Source organism: Oryza glaberrima, chromosome 1 (genome assembly GCF_000147395.1).
Source record: "Oryza glaberrima chromosome 1, OglaRS2, whole genome shotgun sequence".
Taxonomy (NCBI): domain Eukaryota; kingdom Viridiplantae; phylum Streptophyta; class Magnoliopsida; order Poales; family Poaceae; genus Oryza; species Oryza glaberrima.
In genome coordinates this window covers 1,781,112-1,804,793 of record NC_068326.1, presented here as the reverse complement: position 1 = coordinate 1,804,793, position 23,682 = coordinate 1,781,112, and the positions used below count along the sequence as shown (strand labels likewise).

The following is a 23,682-nucleotide window of genomic DNA, read 5'->3' as shown; positions in this document are numbered from 1 at the left end:
GGTTTTGCACTTATGCGGCGCCCACGGCTTCCAGATTAGGTTATTGAAGTTTGTAGCTGTGGTGCCTAGGAGTTGTGCTTTGTAAGCCGATGTCGTCGTGTATTCGCCGTGGCTGGTGAGCTTCCAGGTTATTTTGTCCTCTTCATGCTCAATCAGGTGCAGATTCTGCACTGCGCTCCAGACTTCAATGAGCTGGTCAATTAGCTCTATCGACCAGCCAGTGTTCTCCGGTAGGTCAAGATCTTGCATCCATTGATCTGAGAGCGAAGCCTGTTGGAGCGTGCTGGTCTTTTTCTTGGAGGCCGCGTAGACTAGAGGGGCTACGTCCTTCAGTCTTCTCCCTTGCAGCCAACCCGAGTCCCAGAAGCTAACTTTTGTGCCGTCTCCAACCGTTATAGATGTTGCGGCTGCAAAAAGTAGCTTGTCGATGTCGTCACATGGCGTTCCTGAACCAACCCACGCCTTTTCCGGTGATCTCCACTCGTGCCATAGCCACCGCAGCCTTAAGGCTCTTGGGAATTTCTCCAAGTTTAGGATGCCCAGACCTCCTGAGGCAGTTGGGAGGCAGGTTCGTGACCAGTTGATTTTGCACTTCCCCCCATCAATGCTTCACCTCCTGCCCATAGGAACCTTCTCCTTTGTTTGTCCAAAGCTTCTAGGGACTCCTTGTATGTTTTCAGGCCCGTCAGGAGGAATACTGGCTGCGAGGTAAGCACCGATTTAACTAGGGTTGAACGCCCCGCTAAGTTGGAAAATCACATGAATGTTTCCTTTTAGCTTTACATTATTATTTTTGTTTAAATACTTTTTGTTCATTTCGACATCCCAATGCATTATTAGTTTAATAGTTTCGATACTTTCATCTACAGTGATATGTGTGTTGCATAATGTTAGGATAGAGGTCGAAAGTTAGATCAAATGCAGTGTTAAATTGAAAGGTGTATCAGAGAGAAGGTCATGGTGCCGACCCTATACATTGTGGATTTTTTTAAAGCATGTCTCAGCCTAAGAGTAGAGAGATAGTACGCCTGATTCTAGCAGAGAGAGAATGTGCTTAGTAGAGAGAGTATGTCACATACATTGTTCCACAATGTTAGAGCATATATCACATACATTGGCACATACATTGTGTCTACTAGTAGCACCTAGCCACCTACCAGCTGCAATTTTCCCTTCGCTCTATTTTTAATGTGGTGGGTCCTATAATAATTCCTAAAGCTATTTTTATCTTTTCACTTATGCTTATACTTATTAGCTAAAATCTGAATTTTCAACCTTAAATTTGATGTTGATTTTAGGGTTTTTTCATCGAAGTTTACTTTTTAGCCTTTGCTTTTAGGTCGCTAAGAACGCGTATATAAGTTTTATTCATAAATTACTTTTTGTTTGCAAATATATCGTTTGACGAATAAGCCAAACGATGGGACCTTTTGTACGATGGAACAATTTTCTCAGGCTGCTAAGGATCTACTATGGTTGATATGGGTCCCATCTTTACTAGTATCTCACATGAATTATACACTAAGGGATGCTCTTCCACTTCCATCGTCTTAAAAGAACACACTAGTTATGGTGAGGGAATAAATCCCTACTCCGTTCATTTTTCCTGTGCATGGACAGGCATATCCAAGGCAAGATTATTTCGCTGGTGTCAAACTTGTCAAGCTGCCAGTAACTAGTATAGTAAGGGACGGATCAGCTCAGTTTCCAGTCGTGCGAGCCGAGCATACGACGGTCGAGGCCCTGGTGATTGCAACGAGACACCAGCACGGCATCGCCGCCGCGGCCGTCTGCTCTGATACAGATTCTCGTGGGAGCACCTGGTCGCCGCCCCTGCCTGCCAAAGTTGGCCTGGGTGGTTCCCCGCGGCATCAGCTCCACAGTCCACACCACGTCACGCGATGCTGATGCTGCCGGCCGCCCCCGCGCGCGCGACACGCACATATGTACAGTACAGCAGGCAGCGCGAGGCCGCGGACGCGCGCGAGGCGTCAGGCGCCTTCGGTTAAGCTGCGGTTTGGGGTCACGGGCTCACGTCTCAAAGGTCGCGCGACGCAACGTAGCGGAACTAGCCGTCTGAACCGGAACTTCGCTGGAACAGACGAGATCCCCTGAGGAGGGGAAAAAAAACGAGCAATAATGGAGTACCTCGTCCAATTATCGTCATGAATTATTTACTTGAAGGTTTTATAAAAACACGTTTTCTTCCTGAAAAACTTATTTAACGGTATTGATTGGATCACTCATCCTAAGCTACTCTATCTGGTCATATAAACAATAAAAACTAGATGAAACCCCGCGCATTGCTGTAAGAATTTAGTATGATAAAAAATATAACGTGTAAGATAGCTAGATAACATCAAATTAAGTAAATTAATGTGGTTTATGATAATTTAAACTTAAATTGTAGAATGGTGATTCAAACGTAAAAAAAGTAAGGTGGTATGACTTTATGAAAGAAGAAAAGTAGGGAGATAGTTTGGACCGTAGATTAATCATATAAAGACTAAAAGCAATTGATGTGATACGACTTAATTAGAGGAAAAAAAGGAGAAATATAATTTGGACCATAGATTAATCATTTAAGCACTAACTAAGTGAAGATGAACTATATAAGTATATAGGATATCATAAAACATAATAAAAATATACATTGAAACATTATGTGAATTATGTTGGATGATAATTTAACATGTTTGTATTTAAAAAGCTCTTAAATTATAAAAACTATAAAGATATAGCATGTTTGCATGATGTTTAAATGTGATGATTGTTAGTGGATGATGATGTGGCATCTTGTTAATTAGTGGATGATGATGTGACATCTTGTTAGTGGATAATGATATTGTATCTTTGCATGTTAAGCTTAAGGAGTTAGTGGGGGATAACTTTAAAGAAAGATAGGATACAAGTGAACAATCTCACTATCTTAACGGTTCGTTTCCCACTTGCTTGTACAATACTTGGAAGAAAAAATAGTTAGAATTGTGATAAGCAGGTAAGAACACCACTTACCTGCCCCACTTACATCTAGGATAAATATTTGACACAGTTAACTTTGGACATAACGTTTGACCATCTGTCTTATCTAAAAAATATGTAATCACATTTTTTTTGGCTTGTTTTATTATGAGAAGTAAAAATTATGTTAAAATTTTTTGAGATGGCGCCCCACCATCCTCTTCATATTGTTATGGAGATCATTCTTGTTAAGTATTTAAGCATACATTTATTATTATGATGATCTTTTGATTGAGTATTATTTCCAGTTGTACCGCTGACATGACGTTGTATTGATCGTATATACACGTAACGTCTGACAATTTTAGATGTATTGATCGTATATACACGTAACGTATGACAATTTTAGTTTGTTTATGAGCCAAGTTCATACTGACTTTGCAAATATTTCTGACATCCGAAACAATCTGCACTGCATCCGTCCTAAATCCACTTAAGAAATACTCCTTCGGTCCTAAAATGAGTTCATTTTTTTCTCCTCCTGTTTGTTCTAAAGTAAGTTCATTTTTAATACAAATTTATTGGAAGTAAATAAAGTGAGGATAATACTAATGGGATTTGATGGAGCTAAGGGTATTCTAATTCTTTTTAACTTTGTATTGGTACGTGTGAAATGAGTGAAAAATATGGCATACAAACAACTCTAATGGGAACAATTAATTGCTTATCCGTGGCCTTGATCAATTACTGTGCAAAAGTACCCGGATGAAGCCAAAGGTTTGTCTGAGTTTTGGCTACCTAAAGTTTGGTCACACCAGATTATGCAAAGTGGTTATAAATTGAAAATCGTCTTCCATTATAGCTTTGGATCGAATGCTTTTGTTTATTTTGACATCCGATGCCAATGTGTGCTAACTGCATAACTATAGGTACAGAGGTCAGAAGTTACGGTTCCATCGTCTTAAAAAAAAATTCTAATATAAATTCTCCGTATAATAATAAGAGAATAAGTTCCTACTCCGTTCATTTTCTCCCCGGTGTCAAACTTGTCAAGCTGGTAAGCGAGGATCGACTCTGTCCCCAAGCGAGCAAACAACGGTAAGGTCAGCCCGGTGCATAATATGATTGCAACCAAACGTACCCCACCACCGTCCCCCGCCGCTCCGGTAGATTCTTGTCGAGCAGCATGCGAGGCCGCCCGCCGCCCCTGCCTGCCCAATCCGCCTGTCTCTCTCTCGTTCCCCTCCAATCCACCACGACGCGCCGATGCCGATGCCAATAACGATGCCGCCCCGCGCGCGCGCACGTACGTACGCACGCGACACCGCCCACCACAGCAACGCACCCGCGAATAGTCCCATGAACGCACGCACGCACGCTCGACGCGCCTACGTTGGGTTGGGTTAAGGCAGCCTCGGTTCCACGTACGCCGCGCAACCGCAAAGCAACGCAACGCAACTAGCCGTCTGAACCGGACCCCGCGAGATGCCAAGACTCTTCTCCCCAACTTAGGTCAGCTCGGTCTATATATACACATAACGCTCACCGCGCCACTATCATTCGTGTCAAGGCATCGCCAACACCAACCTAGTAACTAGATCATCGGCTTGGCTAGCAGCAGCAGTCGAGCATGTGCTTCAAGCTGGGCACCTGCTTTGGCGTTGGCGTTGGCGGCGGCGACGACTACTACCGAGGCTACACCACCGTGGCCACCGACGAGACAGGCCGCAAAGCCAACAACGACGTCGCAAGAAAACCCGTCACCGCCGCCGCCGCCGCAACAAGGGATGTCTACGGCCGCGCCGCCGACCAGCCGTCGCCGAAGCCGCCGGCCGCTGCGAGGAACAGCAAGGTCGCTGATGACACGGGGGTAAAGCAGCCAGCTGCTGCTGCTCCGGTCATCTCGAGGTATCCGGGTCATGTCTACTAGTTGCATTTACTACATGGTAACGCACTTGGATTAGCTACAAGATTTTTACAGGTTAATTTGCAGACGATCGAGAGATAGTTTAGTGCAAAGAGTTTTTCTGTTCTGTTTGGTCCTCCCATCTGCTGAGAAATGGAAGGCACACATGGGAGCAGAGTTAGTTCTGTCTTGGAGTCTTGTGTGTGACAAAAGGTTCAGAGAACTTTTGTTAGTACTTAGTACAGGTATTTGTCAGTTTTGTTGGCTTGTGTAGTTGCTTGTTCTTGTAGCTGCCTCCTCCTCCTCCTTGTATCATATAATCAAGTGGATCGATCTTGTGTACATTCAGTGCTAATGTCAGCTTTTGCTATGTGGAACCTCTTCTTACTTTACAGACTTGTGTATTGTGCTAGTGCAGTGTTGTTCAGAACAACCTGATAATGAGTACTACCAGATGACATTGGGAATTCCTGTTTAAATTCCAATTAATTATGACTCTTTCATCGTTTGCACAAACATTGTGATTGGAATAGGATGGGCAAACTGTTTATTGGAAGTGCTTTAAAGTTGATAAATTATCAATTGTTCTGTGTATTCACTTGAACTAGCATATACTACCCAGCAAGAACATCAATTGTTCTGTGCATAAAGTACTCACTATTGGATGTTGGACATTAAAAGCGAGGGTACAAGGCTACAGGAAGACAAAAGTTTATGCCGGCAAATAAAAAAGGGACATGGAGATAACAACTGACACTGTATTTACACATAAGAAGATGGATACCTCCTTTTCTCTTTACGGTTCTTCTGTTTCTCTGTTCAGGGTTCTTGACATGTGGACAGCTGCAGTTTTATTGATGAAATCCTAAGAAGATTTTCCTATGTGCATATACTTGTGCTCGTCCAATAGCAGCTCCTTTAAGCCACTCGTTCCTTTTCTCCTTTTCAACTTATTCCATTTGTTATGCCTTGTGTTTAACCATTTCCGAAGAGCATCGGAATACAGATATAGATACTGAGGTAAAAATCTATCATCCATATTCATCACATCAACTTGTCTGCGTGTGCAGGAAATGGAAAAGGAGTGCTTCTTTCCTCCTTTTATTTGTGTTTGTGGAACAGTGAAAGTGAATTAGTTGCTTTCTGTAAGTTTTTTTTAACAGCTGTTATACCCTAAATCATTAAGAGTTAGTATATTATATTCCAAACATAGGTTCATGAAGTGGTAAAGAGTAAAGACTGCTTTCTGGCTGAACACCTAAACAGAGAATTCGGTGCGATTCTACCAGAAAGGCAAAGACGGCGCATGTTTACTATCCCATCCATAATAAACCACCAAAGTATGCGACATTTCTTATGTGGTAAGTGTATTTAATAATGCCAATCATGCTTTTTCGACAAGATTAACAAAACATACAACAGACCGCATTTGCACTCATGGTGTAAAGTAGAGAATTCAGCCTAGTGCTTTAGCCTCTAACTTAGCAATTAAGATCTTGATCTATTCTCTTTAGCTTGGAATAAGACCAAGAATGGAGAATCAAGCGATTATTCGATGGAGATTGCGCTCTTGCCTAAGAACTGACAGAGTTAGGAACACTACACCGTTGGACGGTGCAACCTGGAAGACATGTTGAAGGCCCATGTGACAGTCATTTTCGGACCTCCATTATGTTTCGTTTTTTAACTCAGGAATAAGTTCCCAATCAGTACTTCCACTAGCAACTAAAACACACTAAGACATGGAAACGATTTGGACGCAACAGGTAGACGTAGACCTGGGGACGACTACGCTAGCATATGCTAACTTTATGATTTCACACATGATAGTTGGATAATTCAGTATGAGGCTTGAGCTCTAGTTGCTAATATTTGTTGATTACAAGCATAGAAGGTTTAGTCATGCTTACTGTACATGCCGCTTCCTCGGTTTTCAACATGCTAGGGATGTTACACACGGCCAGCTTCCAGATCATTTCTTGATGTCCTGCTATTGTGTTGTCTAGATAGCTCAACATGATGCCCACACACTGACTGCTGGCTTTCTGCATTGTGGGAGTTGGCCACTTGAAGCTCCTCAAGCATATGGAAGTATGCATACGGTCCCCAACCTTAAGATGAAAAGGAAGAGAGCCACTTTCAAAAAGGAATATTCAAATTTGCTTAAGGAAGAGAGAAACCATTCCTTGGTGAACGAATTTGCTTAAGAAAGCTGAAAAACCTTGATGATGGTATGGAGGTGGAAAGAAGTGCAAGTAACAGAGCATCGCCATGATAAATCCTGAAACATATCAATTCAATGTGATCATTATGAGTATGAAAGTGTGCAATACGTATGTGGAGAAGGACAGGGGGAGAAGAACAGACCTAGTAGGCCGCCAGCAAACACATCCTCCCAGTGGTGTCGATAGTCATCTATTCTAGAAATCCCGACGAGTGAAGCAATAAGAAGGGGAAGAATCATAATGCAGAGTTTGGCAACATGACCTTGGCGATCAAACACCTTAATTTTGCCAGATAGGTAGAGTGACAGAAATCCAAGTCCAGCAAAAGACCCTGGAAGCATTATTTGTGTAAAATAATCTAGTCATGGATTTAGAAAATCAGTGTACAAATTACTTCACAGTTTTTCATGTAACAATGGAAGTGGTATTCACATGGTATTCACCTGACATAACTATGATCATGCCAGACAGACAATAAGACATACAACACGAGGATCCAGACTATCGAGTCAAGGTCCAGCCGTCCAGGTACAAAACATTATTTTTGAAACAATGGTACAAAACATTATAATAACTGAGCTACGGGTAGGATACGCAGCACTTGTTGACAACCTTTAACCAGTGATTGATACTTGATACCTCAAACTACCAGCTACTAGGAAATGCAAACTTATCCATCAAAAATCACATCCAGTGTAGATACGCACTAAAGTTACAAACTTACACGACGTGTGTCCACTAGGAAAACTCTTGCGTCCATCCTTTAAGAAGCTTTTCTCTCCATGACAAATCACATCACCTGTCACTTGATCATATAACTGAGATAAAATTACCAGAACAGTGCCTTGTCAGTTTCAAAATTGACAAATAACAAGCAACATAAAATGGTAGAACTATTTGTGCATAAACATTTGAGGAAAACTCTACCTGCTTTCCATCAGGAAAACACCGCCAAAAGAAGTCTGGCCTAGGTCTTCCTACTGCATTCTTTACCACAGTAGTTACAACTGCAGTTATCAGCACCGAGTAAAGCACACCTGCAGAATTAACATTCTGATGAGTTTCTCGGTATATGAAATTCAGAACTTTGTATTCAGAAGTAGTGAACCATCAGAAGAAAATGGAGACATCGACAATCACCTAATGTTGCGTGATGAAGATCATAGACATCTCTTCTAGCGATATAAACGGATAGAAAGATAATTACAGGGCAAACTATGGATATTATCTGCCAAGAGGACCGGGTATCCAATATCAGCGATGAATGCGTGTATTGAGTTTGTATAAGGAAATGGAATTGCAGAGGTTCGGATACATACAGGAACACCCCATGCTGGTACAGTGCTTTGTTTCACCGGGTAACTAACATAAGTCATCATATCCTTCCCAACAAACCGGCTAAATGGAGGAGCGAAATGCAGGGCAATCACAACTGCAGCAAGTAAAATAAGAACGACCCAATCATGCAGGTGATTTCTGGCCAATCTAACTCCATGTGTCTGAATCGTGTGAGGGCCCAGCTGAACCTCCCTCCTCCCATCCTGTTGAAAATTAATACTTATACCAAGAACATCAGTATTCTACAAGCAGGCGTACCATAATTAAGCCTAGATATGACCAGCATTTGAGTTTCAGGAGGTAAACATAACTTGCATTATTGCAACATCAGATAAGTTCAACTAGGATGTTAATTAGAATATATTGCTTCACATCTAAATGTGAACATCATATCTGAACATGAGTCCTATTGAGTATTGGCCCCAATTTTGATTCTGAGGCAAATCCTAACGATACTTGGTTTCATGTAATAATCGCATCATAAATATTCCAACACGTTACTCAAGACTTACGACGAAGGGGAAAATTGCATTCCACAGATTAGAGCAAGTTTAATAGTACAGCTCACTAATTACTATTAGTCAATGTTAAAGCTAACATGTATAGTAGGTTGGCTATAAGGTTATCTTTATTTTCTTCATCCTCTCTCTTTCTCTCACCATGAATTTAATGCATATTTCTTGGAGTTTGTGTGCAGTTAGCTCTTGCATGAGAGCCAACACTCCCCACTTTTGTTTATCTCTCTCTTCTACATAAACATATAGCTTGCTTATAGCCCACTATTATCCTTGCTCTTACAGGAAGCAGCATTAGACTAATTGCCTAACACCCTATGCAAGAGGAAGGTCAGATACAGATTACACATTAGGGGCAAAAAGCAACACTGAAATCACAAGCATCGCCAAACTAAGTATCCGATCAATCAATGTAAAGCGCATTAGGATTTAGGAATTTCATGCGTCTCAATGGTGCGAGGAATTTCAGATGTAAAGAGTACTATACATCTGTCAAATCGAACATCCTTTTGCAAAGCACATCAGAGCAGTCAAGAGTTGAACAGAATGCAAAGAGCTCATTGGTCTCACCGTATTCTCTCCACGCATTGAGGACTGCAGAACAAAATCACCGCAGATGGATGCGAACCTGTGCCCCAAGGCAGTACAAATTCCCCGGGTTTCCACTGAACCAAGCAACCAACTTCCTCAGAATTTTCTTCAAGACATCAGTATTGCATTCGCAGCGTAATCCAAATCCCTAAATCCAAAAGCACAATTAGATAGAGAAAAAAAACTTTTATTGACAGCTTTAATGTTTAAACCGCTCCAAAACCCTAACTGCCTAGCATACGAGCTGAATAACCAGGACTGTAAAAACCGAAAAAAGAATGCAATGGTTGTGGTGCGTACCTAGTAGCGATGGAAGCGAGAACTCAACGAGCTCATTGGGGAAGAAGAAGAAGAAAATCCTCTTTTCATTCGATCGAGTCTTTTTTTTTTTAGAGAGACGATCGAGTTTTTTTAGTAGAGTCGTGTGGAAGGGGACGAGGCGAGAAACGGAGAAAAGAAACTTCGCGAGCATCGGGAATCGTGAGAGAGTGAATTCCGGTCGGCTGCGCCTAAAGCGGTGGCGACATGGGCTGGGAATTCCGCATCATCATGGCCTTCTCCTTTCGTATGGGCTGAAACCAAGCCCACAATATAACTAGGTCTGCTTACAATCTGGGCCAACTAAGCCTACCAATGCAAAGAGTCTCTCTCTTATCTTTCTTTTTCTTTTTCTTTTTTGACATGGCAATGCAAAGAAAATCATACTGGTTCTTTCAACAATGACGGCTGCACTCAAAAGAAAATCCTATATGAAATCCCCGCAAAGAAAAAAAGAAAAGAATAAATCCTTTATATAAAAAAAGAGAAAAATCAACCGATTTGGATTGGCTTGCGGCGGTGATGCTCCTGCAGGATGCCACGTGCTTCGTACACGCCGGAACAGCGTCACACGTACGCCTATGACGTGGCAGCCTGCCGTTTCATGTGCAAGACTGCAGCAAACACAGTACAGCCTTAGTACTGTAGTATACGTACTAATCCTGTTTCTTCTTCGTCATAGAACTGTTGATTTTATCTGTTTAAAAGAAAGGGGTTTTTCCAAATCCAAAATCACGACGAGGTCTAGCTGGAAAATGGAGAAGAGGACGCGGCCTAATTTTGCAGGGGAGCAAAGAGAGATTCGATTCTCTTTAAGCTGCTCGTTGCCCTGTCAGGATGTGGGGCCCGCATAATATATGCTCCTCCTCGTAGGATCCACCTCATCGTTGGATCAATTTGACATTGCATGATTCGCTGAGACAACAAGAGTCCGTCGCTTGCACGTTTGCATCTTGGAATCACATCCTCACTCCTCAGAATAGTTCATTTTCTTCTCCCCCGACTATCTCAAAATAAGTTTTTTTTTTCAAAACGAGAATAAATACATTAAAATATATTTAAAAAGAATAACTATATTATGAATTAAAGAAAACGAGGTACTCTAACTTTACATGGATATGTATAGGATGGGTGAAAAATAAATTTATTTTGGGATGGTGTGTATCCTGTAAATTTTACCTATAGCTTTAGGTCCCTTCGTTTTGGAAGAAAAACATAGGAATTTTAGAGAATTTCAATTATATAGGAAAAATTGCTATGAATGCATTTGAATCAAAGTATATCCCTATGGAATGGACAATTCTATAGAGATTTTAGAGGAAACTTAACAAGAGCTCAAAGCAATTGGAAAATTTCATTTGAGTCTATCTCTCTCATTCGATTTCTATGTTTTTCTTACGGTCCAATTAAACGGTCATTCCTCTATGTTTTCTTGTGTTTTGCAATTCTGTTTTACACTTTCATTCATGTTAGAATTCTGTGTTTTTTTAATTTCTTCTTTTTTTTTCATTCCTACTATTCAAAACGGTCCTTCCTTTGTCCAATTTGGACATATATAAAACCTCAAACTTACATTTTTAAAAGAAAATAATAAAAATGTTTTATATCCATGGGCTCAGATCATATTAGCTGGGTTAATTTCACATAACTCAGATCAGACGGTAGAGATAAATCAACTGCTTCTTAACCAGTTTCAGCAGCAAAAGGCATGGGCCCTGATGGAGTATATGCAGCCAGAGACATCACATGGATGCATGAGTTTCTCCTTGAGAGATCGATGGGTCCATAAGACTACTCTAATCCAGTTGACAAGAAAACTAGTAGAGCCTATTGTGCTATCCTGATTGCTCTCTACACACATCCATATACACCGGTCACTTTCAGCACCATTATACAACTCTGCACACAAGTTAACACACATAGATTAAGTGATCTACAAGGTTCAGAAGTAGGTTTATGGAGTGCTGCAATGATGAGAGAAGAAACGGTAGCTGCACATTGAACTCCACTCAGTTTCCTGAAGATGGTGAGGGAGAAGATTAATTAGTTTATCATGTTATCCAATCCATGTCAACGTCGTATGAACTAACATGGAAAACTAAGTCAACGACTAAGGCTGTCGTGCATACAAAGCCTATGTTGAGCCTACTAGACACCAAAAGAATCACAAAGGAACAATCTTTTTAGCTGAACAATTCTTCTCATGTGCCTGATACTATCGCTTCATTACTTAAATCAAAGGAAATTTAATGGTTACTGTATACTCATCCTAATATATATCCTCCAGGTATCTAATTACAATGTACTAACAGATTTGCAAGGAGTACAAAACATGAAAGAAAATGATATATGGGTGCTTTACCCTTTGTTCTTAAGAAATTAGCATAGATGCATGCATGACCTGATGTCCATTAAGCCCACTTGCCAAAAATAAGTTTTTGCTGGTACACCAAACATGTCCTCATATAATTGTTTTTCTAATTACTAAACCAAAGGGCCTCTCATCACCCATGTTCTGGTAAGATTCCCATTATGATGAGCATCCATTAATTATTGACACTGAGCTTCTTTTTAAACTAGGAGTTTATGTTCATTAGATGGCACCAGGAGTACGAATTTGGAGTGTCTTTTCAAAAAAGAAGTACAAATTTGCATTACACAGGGTGCAGATAAAGTATGGTGCACTGTTTAGCCATGTGCACAGCAGTTTATCAACAAAACCTTTGTCTAGCACGCAGGTAAGCTGTTTTACTAAGCGGCATTCATTCTTGCGCGTAAAATCAAAGCGAAACTCTGAAAAGTGCTAATTAAGCATCTTCAGATTATTATTGTTGCTGTTGCTGAATATAGACTGAAAACGAGAATATGAGATGACCTTCTTTTGCTCCAGTTATGCTCTTTCTAATTTGAACCAGACAAGGTGGGGTGCAGACCAAACATCACCTTGGTTCAAATGATTGAAACGATAATATTTCAGAAATTGGATAGGCAGTAGTGAAGAGAAATATGCTACAGAACAGTTGCATGAAAAAACAACAGGAATGCGTCGTTGTCACAGAGCAATCGACAATCCTGCGTTGTGTTGCCTAGAATGAGCCCAATCCTGCATGCACGTATACGTCGTCTTCTCCGTTTCATACTTGAGAGACTTCGATGTGGTCGAATTGGCACTCATGGAGATGGGGAGGTGTAGCAATTGTCGCCATGGATAATGCTGGAGATTGGAGAAGGAACATTGGGGTGGGGCCCTCCCGTTGTTTATGGCCCACCCTGACTAATCCATTTGGTCCATCACCCTGATCAGCTGATACCATGATGGCCCGGTCACCCAATCCTATTGGCCCATGTCGGATGGTGGGCCCCACATGCATCTCATCAACTTCACAATAAATGTGCATTGTAAATAATACTCCTTCCGTTCTAATATCAGTTCAACCTAATGAAGATGTGATATATCTAAAATCAAAATTATCAGTATCTCGATTAGTATTCTAGTATCTTAATCTTATGATACTACAATCCACGAAGTAGAAATGATACTGACCCCTAGTATCCTAATTTTTATAGTATCTCGATCTAACTATTTATTTCCACACGATCTTACGAAATCTTAGATAGTACCCTGATACTATGATCCTACTAAATATTATTTAAAATAAGGTGGATTGAAAATAATGTGAATAAATATGCTCAAATTTACATAAAAACCAATTAAATTTATCAAAATCAATATGTACACTTTAATTTATACAAATAGTATATATTTTATATAAATCACGTAATACTAAAGATTTAGCGAACGCGCAAAAAAATTGCACGTCAATATATTAGCAGGAAAAGAGTTTTTGTTACACAAAGCAATCAACCATACTGGCTTATGTCTAAAAGGGGGGGACTTGAAGTTAGGAACTACTACGACGGTTAAAAGCGCAACTCCAAACAGCGGAAGGGGGCAGAGCCACGCTACACTCCCAAGAAATCCCCAAAAAAAGCAATGCTAGCTAAAGACCACAGCTGGCCCTCCGAGCGGATGGACTCTAGAACCACTGCGACCGAAGCGAGCGCAGAGTCGAAAACCCTAGAGTTTCGTTCCTTCCACAGCTGCCAGGAGACTAGGAGTACCAAGGAGTCGAAGCCGCTGCGGAGGTGCTCAGGTAAACATACCCTAGAGGATGACCACCAATCTTGGAGCCAGCTGCCACGAGGGGGAGAGAGGGCAGCCCAGCCAGGAGGGGACAACACACGGAGCCAAACCTGCCGAGGGAACACGCAATCGATGAAGATGTGGTTCGCTGTCTCAAGCTCCTGAGCGCAAAAGGGGCAAACAGAGTGGCTATCGATACCACGCTTTTGGAGAAGATCGGCAGTCCAACAGCGTTGCTGAAATGCAAACCAAAGGAAGAACTTGCATTTAGCAGGGCCCTTCACGTGCCAGAGTAAGTCGGCACAGGCAAAAGAGTGCTGACCAAGGAAGAACGCCCGATACGCCGATCGCGTTGAGTAGCACTGGTCCCCCGTCCAACGCCAGACGAGGTGATCCTCAACACTCAGCGAGAGCTGGGTAGGAAGCACCGCGTCCCAGACTAACAGGAACTGAGAGATGACCGGGACAGTGAGGGCGCCACGTATATCACCAACCCAGGAGTTGTTCGCTAACCCAGCAGCAACTGTGCGCGATCCCCGGAAGCGTGGAGGCACGACATGGAGGAGGTCAGGAGCTATAGAAGCTATCGAGCGACCATCGATCCACCGGTTAGTCCAGAAGAGCGTGGACTGACCATCTCCACGTAATACTAAAGATCAGAAAAACAATTCTACATAGTATTGATTATGACTATGAATTTGTATTATGCTGCATTTATATTGGACAGAGGAGTCATGTATTACTGAGGCCAATTACCTCGACAGTTAAAACAGTTGGATGGAAGTGTTAGCTGCACCAGGAGATCGATCAGCTCTTGTGTGCATCAGCAGAGCAACCTGTATGTCTCTTTACCTAATTTTGCTGCTGGTAAAAACATTCACTAAGCACATGTAGGTTCTGCTAATTGGAGTACCTAACAAATGAAATACGAGATAAATGGCTTCTTTTTTACACGATCAAAGTTCTTGCACAAAGGGCATCATGATATGACCTTTCCCTATAAGAGATCAAGCAATCAGATATCTGCACCAGATTTTTTTTTTAGAAAAAAAAAAAGCAGAGGTAGCTTTCAGCTCGAGAGAGAAACTGGGACGTGTAGGAGAAAGCAGGTGGCTGGTCATAATCGCCATTCACCATCAAAATGCTGAGTCTTTTCTATCATAGGATCAACACCAACCACCTCTGCAATTGCCGGACTATTTAATCGGCAGCTAGCGACTTTTGACCGAGGCATACACAAACTCACACTAATTTGTCGCCGTTGGATAACGATCGGACGGCACGGTAACACTGTCACATGCATATATCTCTCACGTCGCAAGAAATTTCACACGAGACTATATTTCCATCTGTTTATTTGTCTGTTACTGTTGTTGCTGTTCAATGATCACTTGCATGCGCATCGGATGTGAAGTTGTGAACATGACCGATCGACTATGGTGTTGGACAATTCCCATCGTGCTTGAATTCAGCCGCCATTGGGGACTTGTGGATGTCCATGTCGAATTGGTGAGTGTTTTGCTCATATCTTCTTATTGGGGTTATGCTATATACTGATGCAGCACTAGTTATGCATGAAACAAGATTTCACTGAAATGGGGCATGAGTAGATGATTAATTATCTTTCATCTTTAATTTGCTTGTGGATATGAAATGTGTTCTTTCATGGACATGAGGTAACTCGGATGGCGATGGGTTTGTCCTCCTTGATATATACTAACGCTTGCTAGTTTCCTTAATTCTTATTCAGTTATAGAGTTGCTTTCTGACGATGTTTTTTTCGCTTTATGCGTACATGAACGACAACTTGATAAATATACGAGTTGCCTACGCATTCAAGCGACAAGAGGAGAGGGGTTGTTGCATCAGCAATCGCTGATTGCTAGCTCCAAATTAAAAAGGTCATGGCTCGATCTATGCCAGAAAAACAAAGCAGATAGATAAATCTATCAATCTTCAATCGTCGACAGTTCTTCACAAGTACTCGTACCAGTACTATCTAGCGTACTAGTATAGTAGTACGTGTTAGGGTTATCCCTAACTGCGAATTAATTAAATTAATTAGTAATTTGTTGCGCTTGTCAGTAAGTAAATTCGTCAGCAACGTAGTAAGGCATACTACGTACGAGCGCACCATCATCATCCAGCACTAGGGGGGACAATCCGTATTGATTTGTTCAACGAACACACACGCCGATCGGTGGAAAGTGAGAAAAAAGACGGTGAATCCATGCGACGACCGGCCTGCGCATGCATAATCGTCGATTCGATCGATCGATCCAAAGTATTCAGTCAAGACCTGATCGCAGCCATGTTCACGGAGACCAATTATTCAGTCAAGTCTGTCAAGACGGGGAACTACTACACACTACTAGTGCAGAAGAGCATAAAAGCAGCTAGCTAATGCACTAGTATTAACTAGTATCGCGGCGTACGTCTCTCACCGGTTAGTGCATCAGTTGTGTGAGGAGTGAAGAATCGAAGCTGGCCGGCCGGCCAGCACGAAGTCGTACGTTGCCAGGTAGCAGCTGGACACACAGCGCGGCAGCACGTACTCGCGAGAGAGAGACACGACCACGCACGCACGCACGCAGCGTCACGAGCGCGGAGAGGCCCTCGCGCGCGGCCGCTCCACGGCTCGGCACGCGGGCGGGGACGCCGTGGATGCGCGCGCGGGGGAGTCGAGCGAGACGTGCGGCTTCCAAGCGCGGAGTACGGGGGAATTCGCTGGATAGATCGGCCGTTTGACGCGACGTTCTCCTTTTCCATCCGCTGCGTCAGTCGTCGGATGTCGTGGCAGACGCCGTGTGCGCTGCCTCTCCGGGCGGACGAGGGGCACTCGCCTCGCCCCCGCGTCCGACTCTGATCCGCACATGTAGGACCCGGCAGCCGGGTGATGGGTTGGATTATTGGATTGGATTGGGCGAGGCGTTCGCTTCAAGCAAAATCCGCCCATCGATTCATCGTGTCGGCCCAGTCACGGAAAAGGAACACTCTCTACTGTACTACTCTACATACGTGATCGATCAGTGCGTCCGTGCTAGCTGTTCATCCATCAATGGATCGATTATACATGATGACATAGGATCGATAGAGAGAAACAAAAAAAGAGATATGAACAACACGCTATCTGTATCACGAGTCATCTTTAACAATATCCATCTCATCATTTTATTGCCTGCCGAAAAATATTCAGTTCTATAGGAGCCTCCACACCGCTCGGTCGCCCTGCCCCGGGGGCGACACGGGCGGCGAAACAAGCCGTGCCGCTCCCGCCCCTCTCCTCCCCCCTCCCGCCTCGCCGCTGTCCGAGCCGTCGCCGGCCCGCAAGGACGGCAGCGGCGGGGCACTCCCTCCCTCGCTCGCGGTCTTCACGGTCGGGGCGCCGGCAAAATCGGAGCGGACAGCAAGACGCCGGCGCCGAGGGAAGCCGCCGGCGGCGTTCGGATCCGGCACTGGGAAACACGGATCCGGGCCCCCCATGGCTGGATTTGTTGCTCCGGGCGGCGGGGAGCCAAGCCAGCGCGTGGGCGGTGTCGGCGGCGTGGTTGGCGGCCGGTGGCATGCATGCTGCTGGCGGGGTTGTACACGAGGCGTTCGGTGGCGAGCCGGACGAGGCGGCGGCGTGGACAAGGTTTCGCGGCGGCGGCATGCATACTGCTGGCGACCTCAGCTGGCGGAGGAGGCGGCGGTGGCGTGGGGGTTGGGGGGCGAGGTGGCTAGATCCGCCTCCCTACCCAGGCTCAGTGCACGGCGGCGGTTGTAGCAGCGGTGGTCAGGCGGTGGGGTGCGGCTGCATGGAGGGAACGGGGAGGCCGACTCCCGTGTGGCGACGGCAACGGCGTCTATGGCGGCTGGCGTGGCTGTGGCTGGGGCGGCGGCCGTCGCGGCTGTTGTGGAAATAGTTGGCGTGGGTGTGGGCGGCAGCAAGTGGAGGCAGGGAAGGAGTCTACCGGTGAGATGCACGGCGCGTGGCCCTGATGGCCTCGGGCGGCTTGCTGGTGTGGTGGCGACCGTGGTGCGGTGGGAGGAGGCACGGTCGTGGCGACCGTGGCTACACGACCGTGGCTAAGGTGGGGCGAGGCATGGTGGCCTTGGACGGTTAGCCGAGGGCGTGGCAGACGGTTGCATTTGGCCGGCACGGCAGCGTTTAGAGAAGGGGTCGGATCCGGCTTGGCGCAGAGTGGCGCAGCCGATAGCAGCGGAGGCCGGCTCGGCGCGAGAGGCGCGGGTGGCGGAGATGGAGGCCGGCTTGGTGCGAGAGGCGCGGCCGGTGGTGGAGGAGGCGACCTCGGTATGAGGAGGAGCTGCCGGTGGGTGTGGCGCGGTCTTCGGCGCACGAAGGCTAGTCGGCGGGGGGCGTCGGTGTAGTAGTCCCACATGTCGGTAGAGGTTGAGTGGTGGAGGAGCATCGGTGCGTTAGCCGTGGATTTGCAGGTGGTGAACGGCGGGTGAAAACCTAGCCCGGCCTTGGCCGGATCGGCAACGATGGTTAATTCCCCCTCCTGAGGGCGTTGTCGTGCTGTCTCACCCCCTCAAGGGTGTTTGCCGGGTGAAAGCCCAGTCGGGGCTCCTTTGAGCCCCGACGGACAGCGGCGGCGGTTTTCCGTCGTTTCTCTTCTTGAAGATGTCGTTTTGGCATCCCCTAGCTGAAACCTCTAGATCGATTGGTCCAAGCTCGCTCTAGGAGTTGGGCTTTATGTTGGTTGTGAGGGCTTGGGCGATCCCGTTTATGTTCCTTTATTGGTTTAGCGGCGGTCGGTCGCGCTTAGCGGCGGCCGGTCCGGTGCTAACCTTCTCCCGGCTTATGTGTTGGTGCTGTCGGTGTGTGGTGGTATTATTTTCTTTTTTCCTGGTTACGACCCTCCAGGGTTGTAATCTTATAATTTTTTCCTACTCTATCAATATAACTTCGCACCGTCTTTGAGCGAGTCGTTCAAAAAAAAATATTCAGTTCCATTTTATTAATTCGTCATCAGTCATGCATTCATGTAGTCCAATATTTCCATCTGATGTAATCATCCTGAAACAGCGCGACACATGATATTGTTATTTTCCTCTCCTGCTCCAGCACGTACATACGTACATCACCCAAGCTCTCGTTGACCAATCGATTGCTAGCGTTTTAGGTTGCTCTAATCTGCAACCCATTGCATTGATCCATCATGATGATCTATCGATTGTACCTACTATCTGTTACTATGTCTCAACATATAGCAGCACCAACACATGATTAATTAACCCGTTAAGATACCCTTCTCCAACAAAAGCACATCCGTTGTTAATTAACTAAGTTAGTTCAGTTCTTCTGGTGCGTACCCTTTTGCCACGCAAGAACTACCTTAGCTTTTTCTCCAGCTGGTGCTTGCTATTACTCTATACGCGATACCTAACTTATACGTCAAATTATATCAATATCAAAAGATTTTAAAAGTACGCAATTTATATAAGAATGCTGCTCGATCGGAAATTAGGCGTTTCGATCAGCTGGCCTGCACTGTACGTAAGCTTGGAGTCTATTTCATTTATCTCGACAGAAATTAGTTGCTCTCAATGTCTCCATCATTTTTCGTTTGATATCCTCTACGACATGTACTGAGTATATCTGTATATGTAAAAATATTTCTGATTAATCCATACTCGAAAAACATTTTTTTCTTTTACTGATACAGTAAAGTCGATTTGATCTGTTGATGTGATCAGCCTGGCTGTCAGCCCGGTTGTTCAATTCCCAAGAAGGCTAACGTTTCTGCTTGTCCAACGGCCAATCACAAATCTTGGATCTTGCATTTGTAGCATTACTTTTGTAATTCTTCGGCAGGTTTCCATTGCTCAGTTCCTTTTTAAAAAAATTGTACCAGTACGATTCTACTGTTCCATCGGTGTCAAATGCAATGAACCTTGCTGATTTGTTGTTTCAAGCTGTCACGAATATATTAAGTCATCCGATGATCTTAGTAAGAAGAAAGGAATAAAATTCTGTGCTTTGTTGTTTTCTCAACATCTTATTGCTTATAGATTTATATTCTCAGAGAGAAAATAAAGTCGTTGCCGTGGAAATCAGACTAATACCATTGGCAAAGGGCATCCTTTACAGTGCTATTCTTTCAATTTGTGATGACAAGTAACAAATACATACTTACAGTGCTATTCTTTCAATTTTGTGATGACAAGTAACAAATACATACTGAAGCTCGAATTTGCAAAAAAAAAAAATGCTGTCTTGTTTAGGGACTGTCACTAAGTAATTCGACTATTTTAAAACAGGTTAAATAGCTCAGTCTCATTTTTCCCTTACAAGTATAATTTGATGGTATCTCAATTAATATTAAGGGCTTCTTTGATTTGGAGGAAAAATATATGAATTTTGAAGAATTTTAATCTTACATGAAAAATTCATATAAATGACTTTAAACCATATCCAATCCTATTTTATAGAATAGATAATTCTATAGAGATTTTGGAAAAAAATTTAGCAAGAGCTTAAAGCTCTTAGAAAATTTTCTTCGAGTCTATCTCTCATCCGAATTATAATGTATTTTATATCAAGAGTTATCAATGAGAAAAAAAAACAACCATTATCATTGTAACTAAACCCTAAAATTCGAAGCCAAAATAAATCTTAGATCCTCCTAAATCTAAAAGATTCATTTCGCTGCTAGAACCTAGAAGGTCTGTCATCTAAAATAAAACAGAAATGGTTGAGCCTTTCCTTTTGGTTAACGGAGGAATAGGGAAAGAAAACCGCTCCAGGTGAGCCGCCGTGCGGCAGCTAGATCACAGGGCCGCAAACAATAATTCGCGATATTTCCTTCAAGTGGGCCCCACCACCTTCGTCTTCCCCCTTTCCTCAGCCTCCTCCGCGTTTATATTCCCCGTCCACTCCGCCAAAAGCCCCTCTTCCGATCTTCTTCTTCTTCCCCCAAAAATCTAATTAAAATCCCCTCCCCCAAAAACCCCTCTCACCCGAATTTCCTCATGGACTCGGTGCCGGCCGCCGGAGTCGGCGTCGGCGGCGGCGGCGCGGGCGCGGGCTACCCGGAGTCCACGGAGTCATCCCCACGCAGCCGAGGCGGCGACTCGTGGGACGAGCCCTTCCCTTCCTCCGCCGCGGCGGCGGCCGCGGCGGCTGGGGGAGGGCGGCTCCGCCTCATGTGCAGCTTCGGCGGGCGGATCGTGCCGCGCCCCACGGACAAGTCGCTGTGCTACCTCGGCGGGGAGACCCGGATCGTGGCCGTCGAGCGGAACGCCTCGCTGGCCGACGTCCACGCGCGGCTCTCCCGCTCGCTCCTCGGCGGCCAGCCGTTTACTCTCAAGTACCAGCTTCCCAACGAGGACCTCGACTCGCTCATCTCGGTCTCCACCGACGAGGACCTCGACAACCTCGTCGACGAGTACGACCGCATCGCCGCCACCTCCTCCGGCGGCGGCTCCTCCCGCACGTCGCGGATCCGCCTCTTCCTCTTCCCGGCCAAGCCCGAGTCATCCTCCTCCCTCGGCTCCCTCCTCGACGACTCCTCCAAGTCCGAGTCATGGTTCGTCGACGCCCTCAACAGCGCCATCTCCGGCTCCCTCGACGGCATCCCGCGCGGGATCTCCACCGACTCCGCCTCAGTCAACTGCCTCCTCGGCCTCGAGGACGACTCCTCCACGCACTCCCGCGGCGGCCCGCCTAACTCTGCTCCCGCCGAGGAACAGCGCGCCAACCAGCAGAAGCTCGCCGCGGCCGCGGCCGTTGCTGCGGCGAGGCACCCGCACGACGTGCAGTCCGTGCCGGACTCGCCGATGATTGACAAGAACTCCTCGTTCGGATCAACGTCCTCTGCGCCATCGCTGTCGAATCTACCGCCGATACGGGTGCGGCCCGAGGATCGCCCGCCGGATAGCCGACTCGCCCCGCAGGTTCCCGTTGAGGATCACTTCGCCCAGATGGGGATCTCCGATCAGCCGGTGCAGCCTGTAATTGGGGGATACATGCAGCCGCCGCCACAGGTGCCGATCCCCAACATGGCTGTCCCCAGCATCTCCCCCTCGGATGCGTCCAGCCGAGTGTTCTCCGACGATGACAAGTCCGATCACGGCAGCGGCGGAGGTCGGAAGCCGCAGCCACCCAAGCCGGAGGTTCCACCTGTCGCTGACCCCACCAACAGGTAAGCCATTTGTTTTTCGATTCTTATACTGGATTAGTAATATGCTTGGATTGGCTGTATGGAAGGAAACCTTATGCTGGCTATGTGTTCGATCAAATGTTTCAGAGCCATGTACTACAACGATCGATCGCCTCCTGCTGAATTGAAGCGTGACATGCCGGTTGGAACTGATGCTGCCAGCTATCGTGTGCCTGTGCCAGCCCAAGATGCTGCTGCCGCCGCTGCCGCTGCGGCTGCTGCTGCCCAGCAACCCCCAGCTGGGTATGTGTATGCACAGATGCATGCGCCGCCACCGCAGCAGCAACCCCCACCACCACAGCAGCAACAGCCAGTCCCACAGCAATATGTCACTGCACAAAATCAGCATTTCATTCACAATCCAGCTACTGGCACATTCATCCCAATCCAATCCTATTACCACCATCCGGTCCCTCAGCAAGCACCACAGCCGCCCATGCCGCAGCCTGTGCCACAGCCACAACAATCACACGCTTTCGACCCAAATACTGGCATGTATTACATTCCCATGCGCACGAATGCGCCTCAGGCATATAGCATGCCTCCTGGTGCCGCTGCTGTGCCGCCTCCCACCCTTGTTGACACTACACCAAAACCAACCGTGCCAATTCCTCAGATGGCCGTGAAGCAGCCTGAACTGCAGCAACCTGGTTTGTACCGAACTACCGCAGCACCTACCCCTGTACCAGCGTCTAATGCTCCTGCGTATGCTGGGATGGGCTACCACCATGTTATTCAAACACACCATCATCCAGCGCCACAGCCTGCAGCAACTGTGGCAGGCAATTTTGGATATGACTATGGTGATCCCACGCGAGCACAGGTCTTCTACTCGCAGGCAGCGGCACCACCAACATTGCCACCTCAGTATCAGCCCATGGGCTCGCCCGATGCTGGCCAGGCTGACCTGAAACAGGCCCGGGCTTCATAGCTCAAGGATTTGTGAACTCTGGTATGTTGAGAATCCTAGAAGTGTAGTTATCCTGCCGTTAATTATCATTATTGTTATTACATGTTACATGAGTCAGTTGGCAACCAGTGGATGGATGATGGCATTAGGCAGCTGTGCATTTGGGATCAAAATAAGATGAAAATGGGATGGTGGTTCTTGTGTTGGGTGAAACTCAAGAGGGTGTTTGTGATTGGTTCTGGAGATGCCAATCGCCAATGCTGGAGCAAGTGGCGGGGAGTGGCTTCCAATTCCAATTGCCGTCTTCTTATTTTTTAAAAAAATAAATATATAGTGTCTAAAGAACTCGGTACAAATTCTGAATCAAGAACTCATCATTTGTGTAGCCCTTTGTATATTTGAACCTGGAAGTTATTGAGGTTGAAATGTCAGATAAAAGTGTCATTACTTTGCTTGTAGAAACTTCATTTGAGTTAAATATCATATATATACATCATTCCTGTCTCTGTATTTTGCCATTGATGTTGATATGTTTCTTATGGTTTATTACATTGACTTGAATCTTGCTGCTATTGGGTCATCACAGTTCCGTGTGTGTTTTTCCTT

General features: G+C 45.4%; 3 protein-coding genes across 3 annotated transcripts; 2 read left to right on the top strand and 1 right to left on the bottom strand.

Annotated features, from left to right (window-relative positions):
* Window positions 1-4,380: 4,380 nt before the first annotated feature.
* LOC127760030 (uncharacterized) lies at window positions 4,381-5,259 on the top strand. Its single transcript, XM_052284238.1, has one exon. The coding sequence runs from the start codon at window positions 4,592-4,594 to the stop codon at window positions 4,889-4,891; it is 300 nt and encodes a 99-aa protein (XP_052140198.1). The 5' UTR covers window positions 4,381-4,591; the 3' UTR covers window positions 4,892-5,259.
* Window positions 5,260-6,095: 836 nt separating this feature from the next.
* Window positions 6,096-9,945, bottom strand: LOC127754396 (putative lipid phosphate phosphatase 3, chloroplastic). Its single transcript, XM_052279915.1, has 9 exons — window positions 9,837-9,945; window positions 9,516-9,684; window positions 8,412-8,633; window positions 8,233-8,320; window positions 8,020-8,129; window positions 7,817-7,910; window positions 7,235-7,423; window positions 7,089-7,148; window positions 6,096-6,978 (listed from the first exon to the last, which is right to left on the bottom strand). The coding sequence occupies exons 2-9, from the start codon at window positions 9,531-9,533 to the stop codon at window positions 6,818-6,820; spliced, it is 942 nt and encodes a 313-aa protein (XP_052135875.1). The 5' UTR covers window positions 9,534-9,684; window positions 9,837-9,945; the 3' UTR covers window positions 6,096-6,817.
* Window positions 9,946-20,896: 10,951 nt separating this feature from the next.
* On the top strand, window positions 20,897-23,580 carry LOC127781883 (leucine-rich repeat extensin-like protein 2). The gene is made up of 2 exons (XM_052308948.1): window positions 20,897-22,148; window positions 22,254-23,580. Exons 1-2 carry the CDS (start codon window positions 20,977-20,979, stop codon window positions 23,095-23,097), a joined length of 2,016 nt encoding a protein of 671 aa, XP_052164908.1. The 5' UTR covers window positions 20,897-20,976; the 3' UTR covers window positions 23,098-23,580.
* Window positions 23,581-23,682: the final 102 nt, after the last annotated feature.

Bases quoted from the DNA above. Each gene is read 5' to 3' on its own strand.
- LOC127781883 (XM_052308948.1), top strand. From the start codon at position 20,977: ATGGACTCGGTGCCGGCCGCCGGAGTCGGCGTCGGCGGCGGCGGCGCG. The intron at 22,149-22,253 runs GTAAGCCATTTG...CAAATGTTTCAG, and splicing joins GTCGCTGACCCCACCAACAG to AGCCATGTACTACAACGATC.
- LOC127760030 (XM_052284238.1), top strand. From the start codon at position 4,592: ATGTGCTTCAAGCTGGGCACCTGCTTTGGCGTTGGCGTTGGCGGCGGC.
- LOC127754396 (XM_052279915.1), bottom strand. The intron at 7,149-7,234 runs GTCTGTTCTTCT...GATATGTTTCAG, and splicing joins GTTTGCTGGCGGCCTACTAG to GATTTATCATGGCGATGCTC. The intron at 6,979-7,088 runs GTTTTTCAGCTT...TTTCATCTTAAG, and splicing joins ACCTCCATACCATCATCAAG to GTTGGGGACCGTATGCATAC.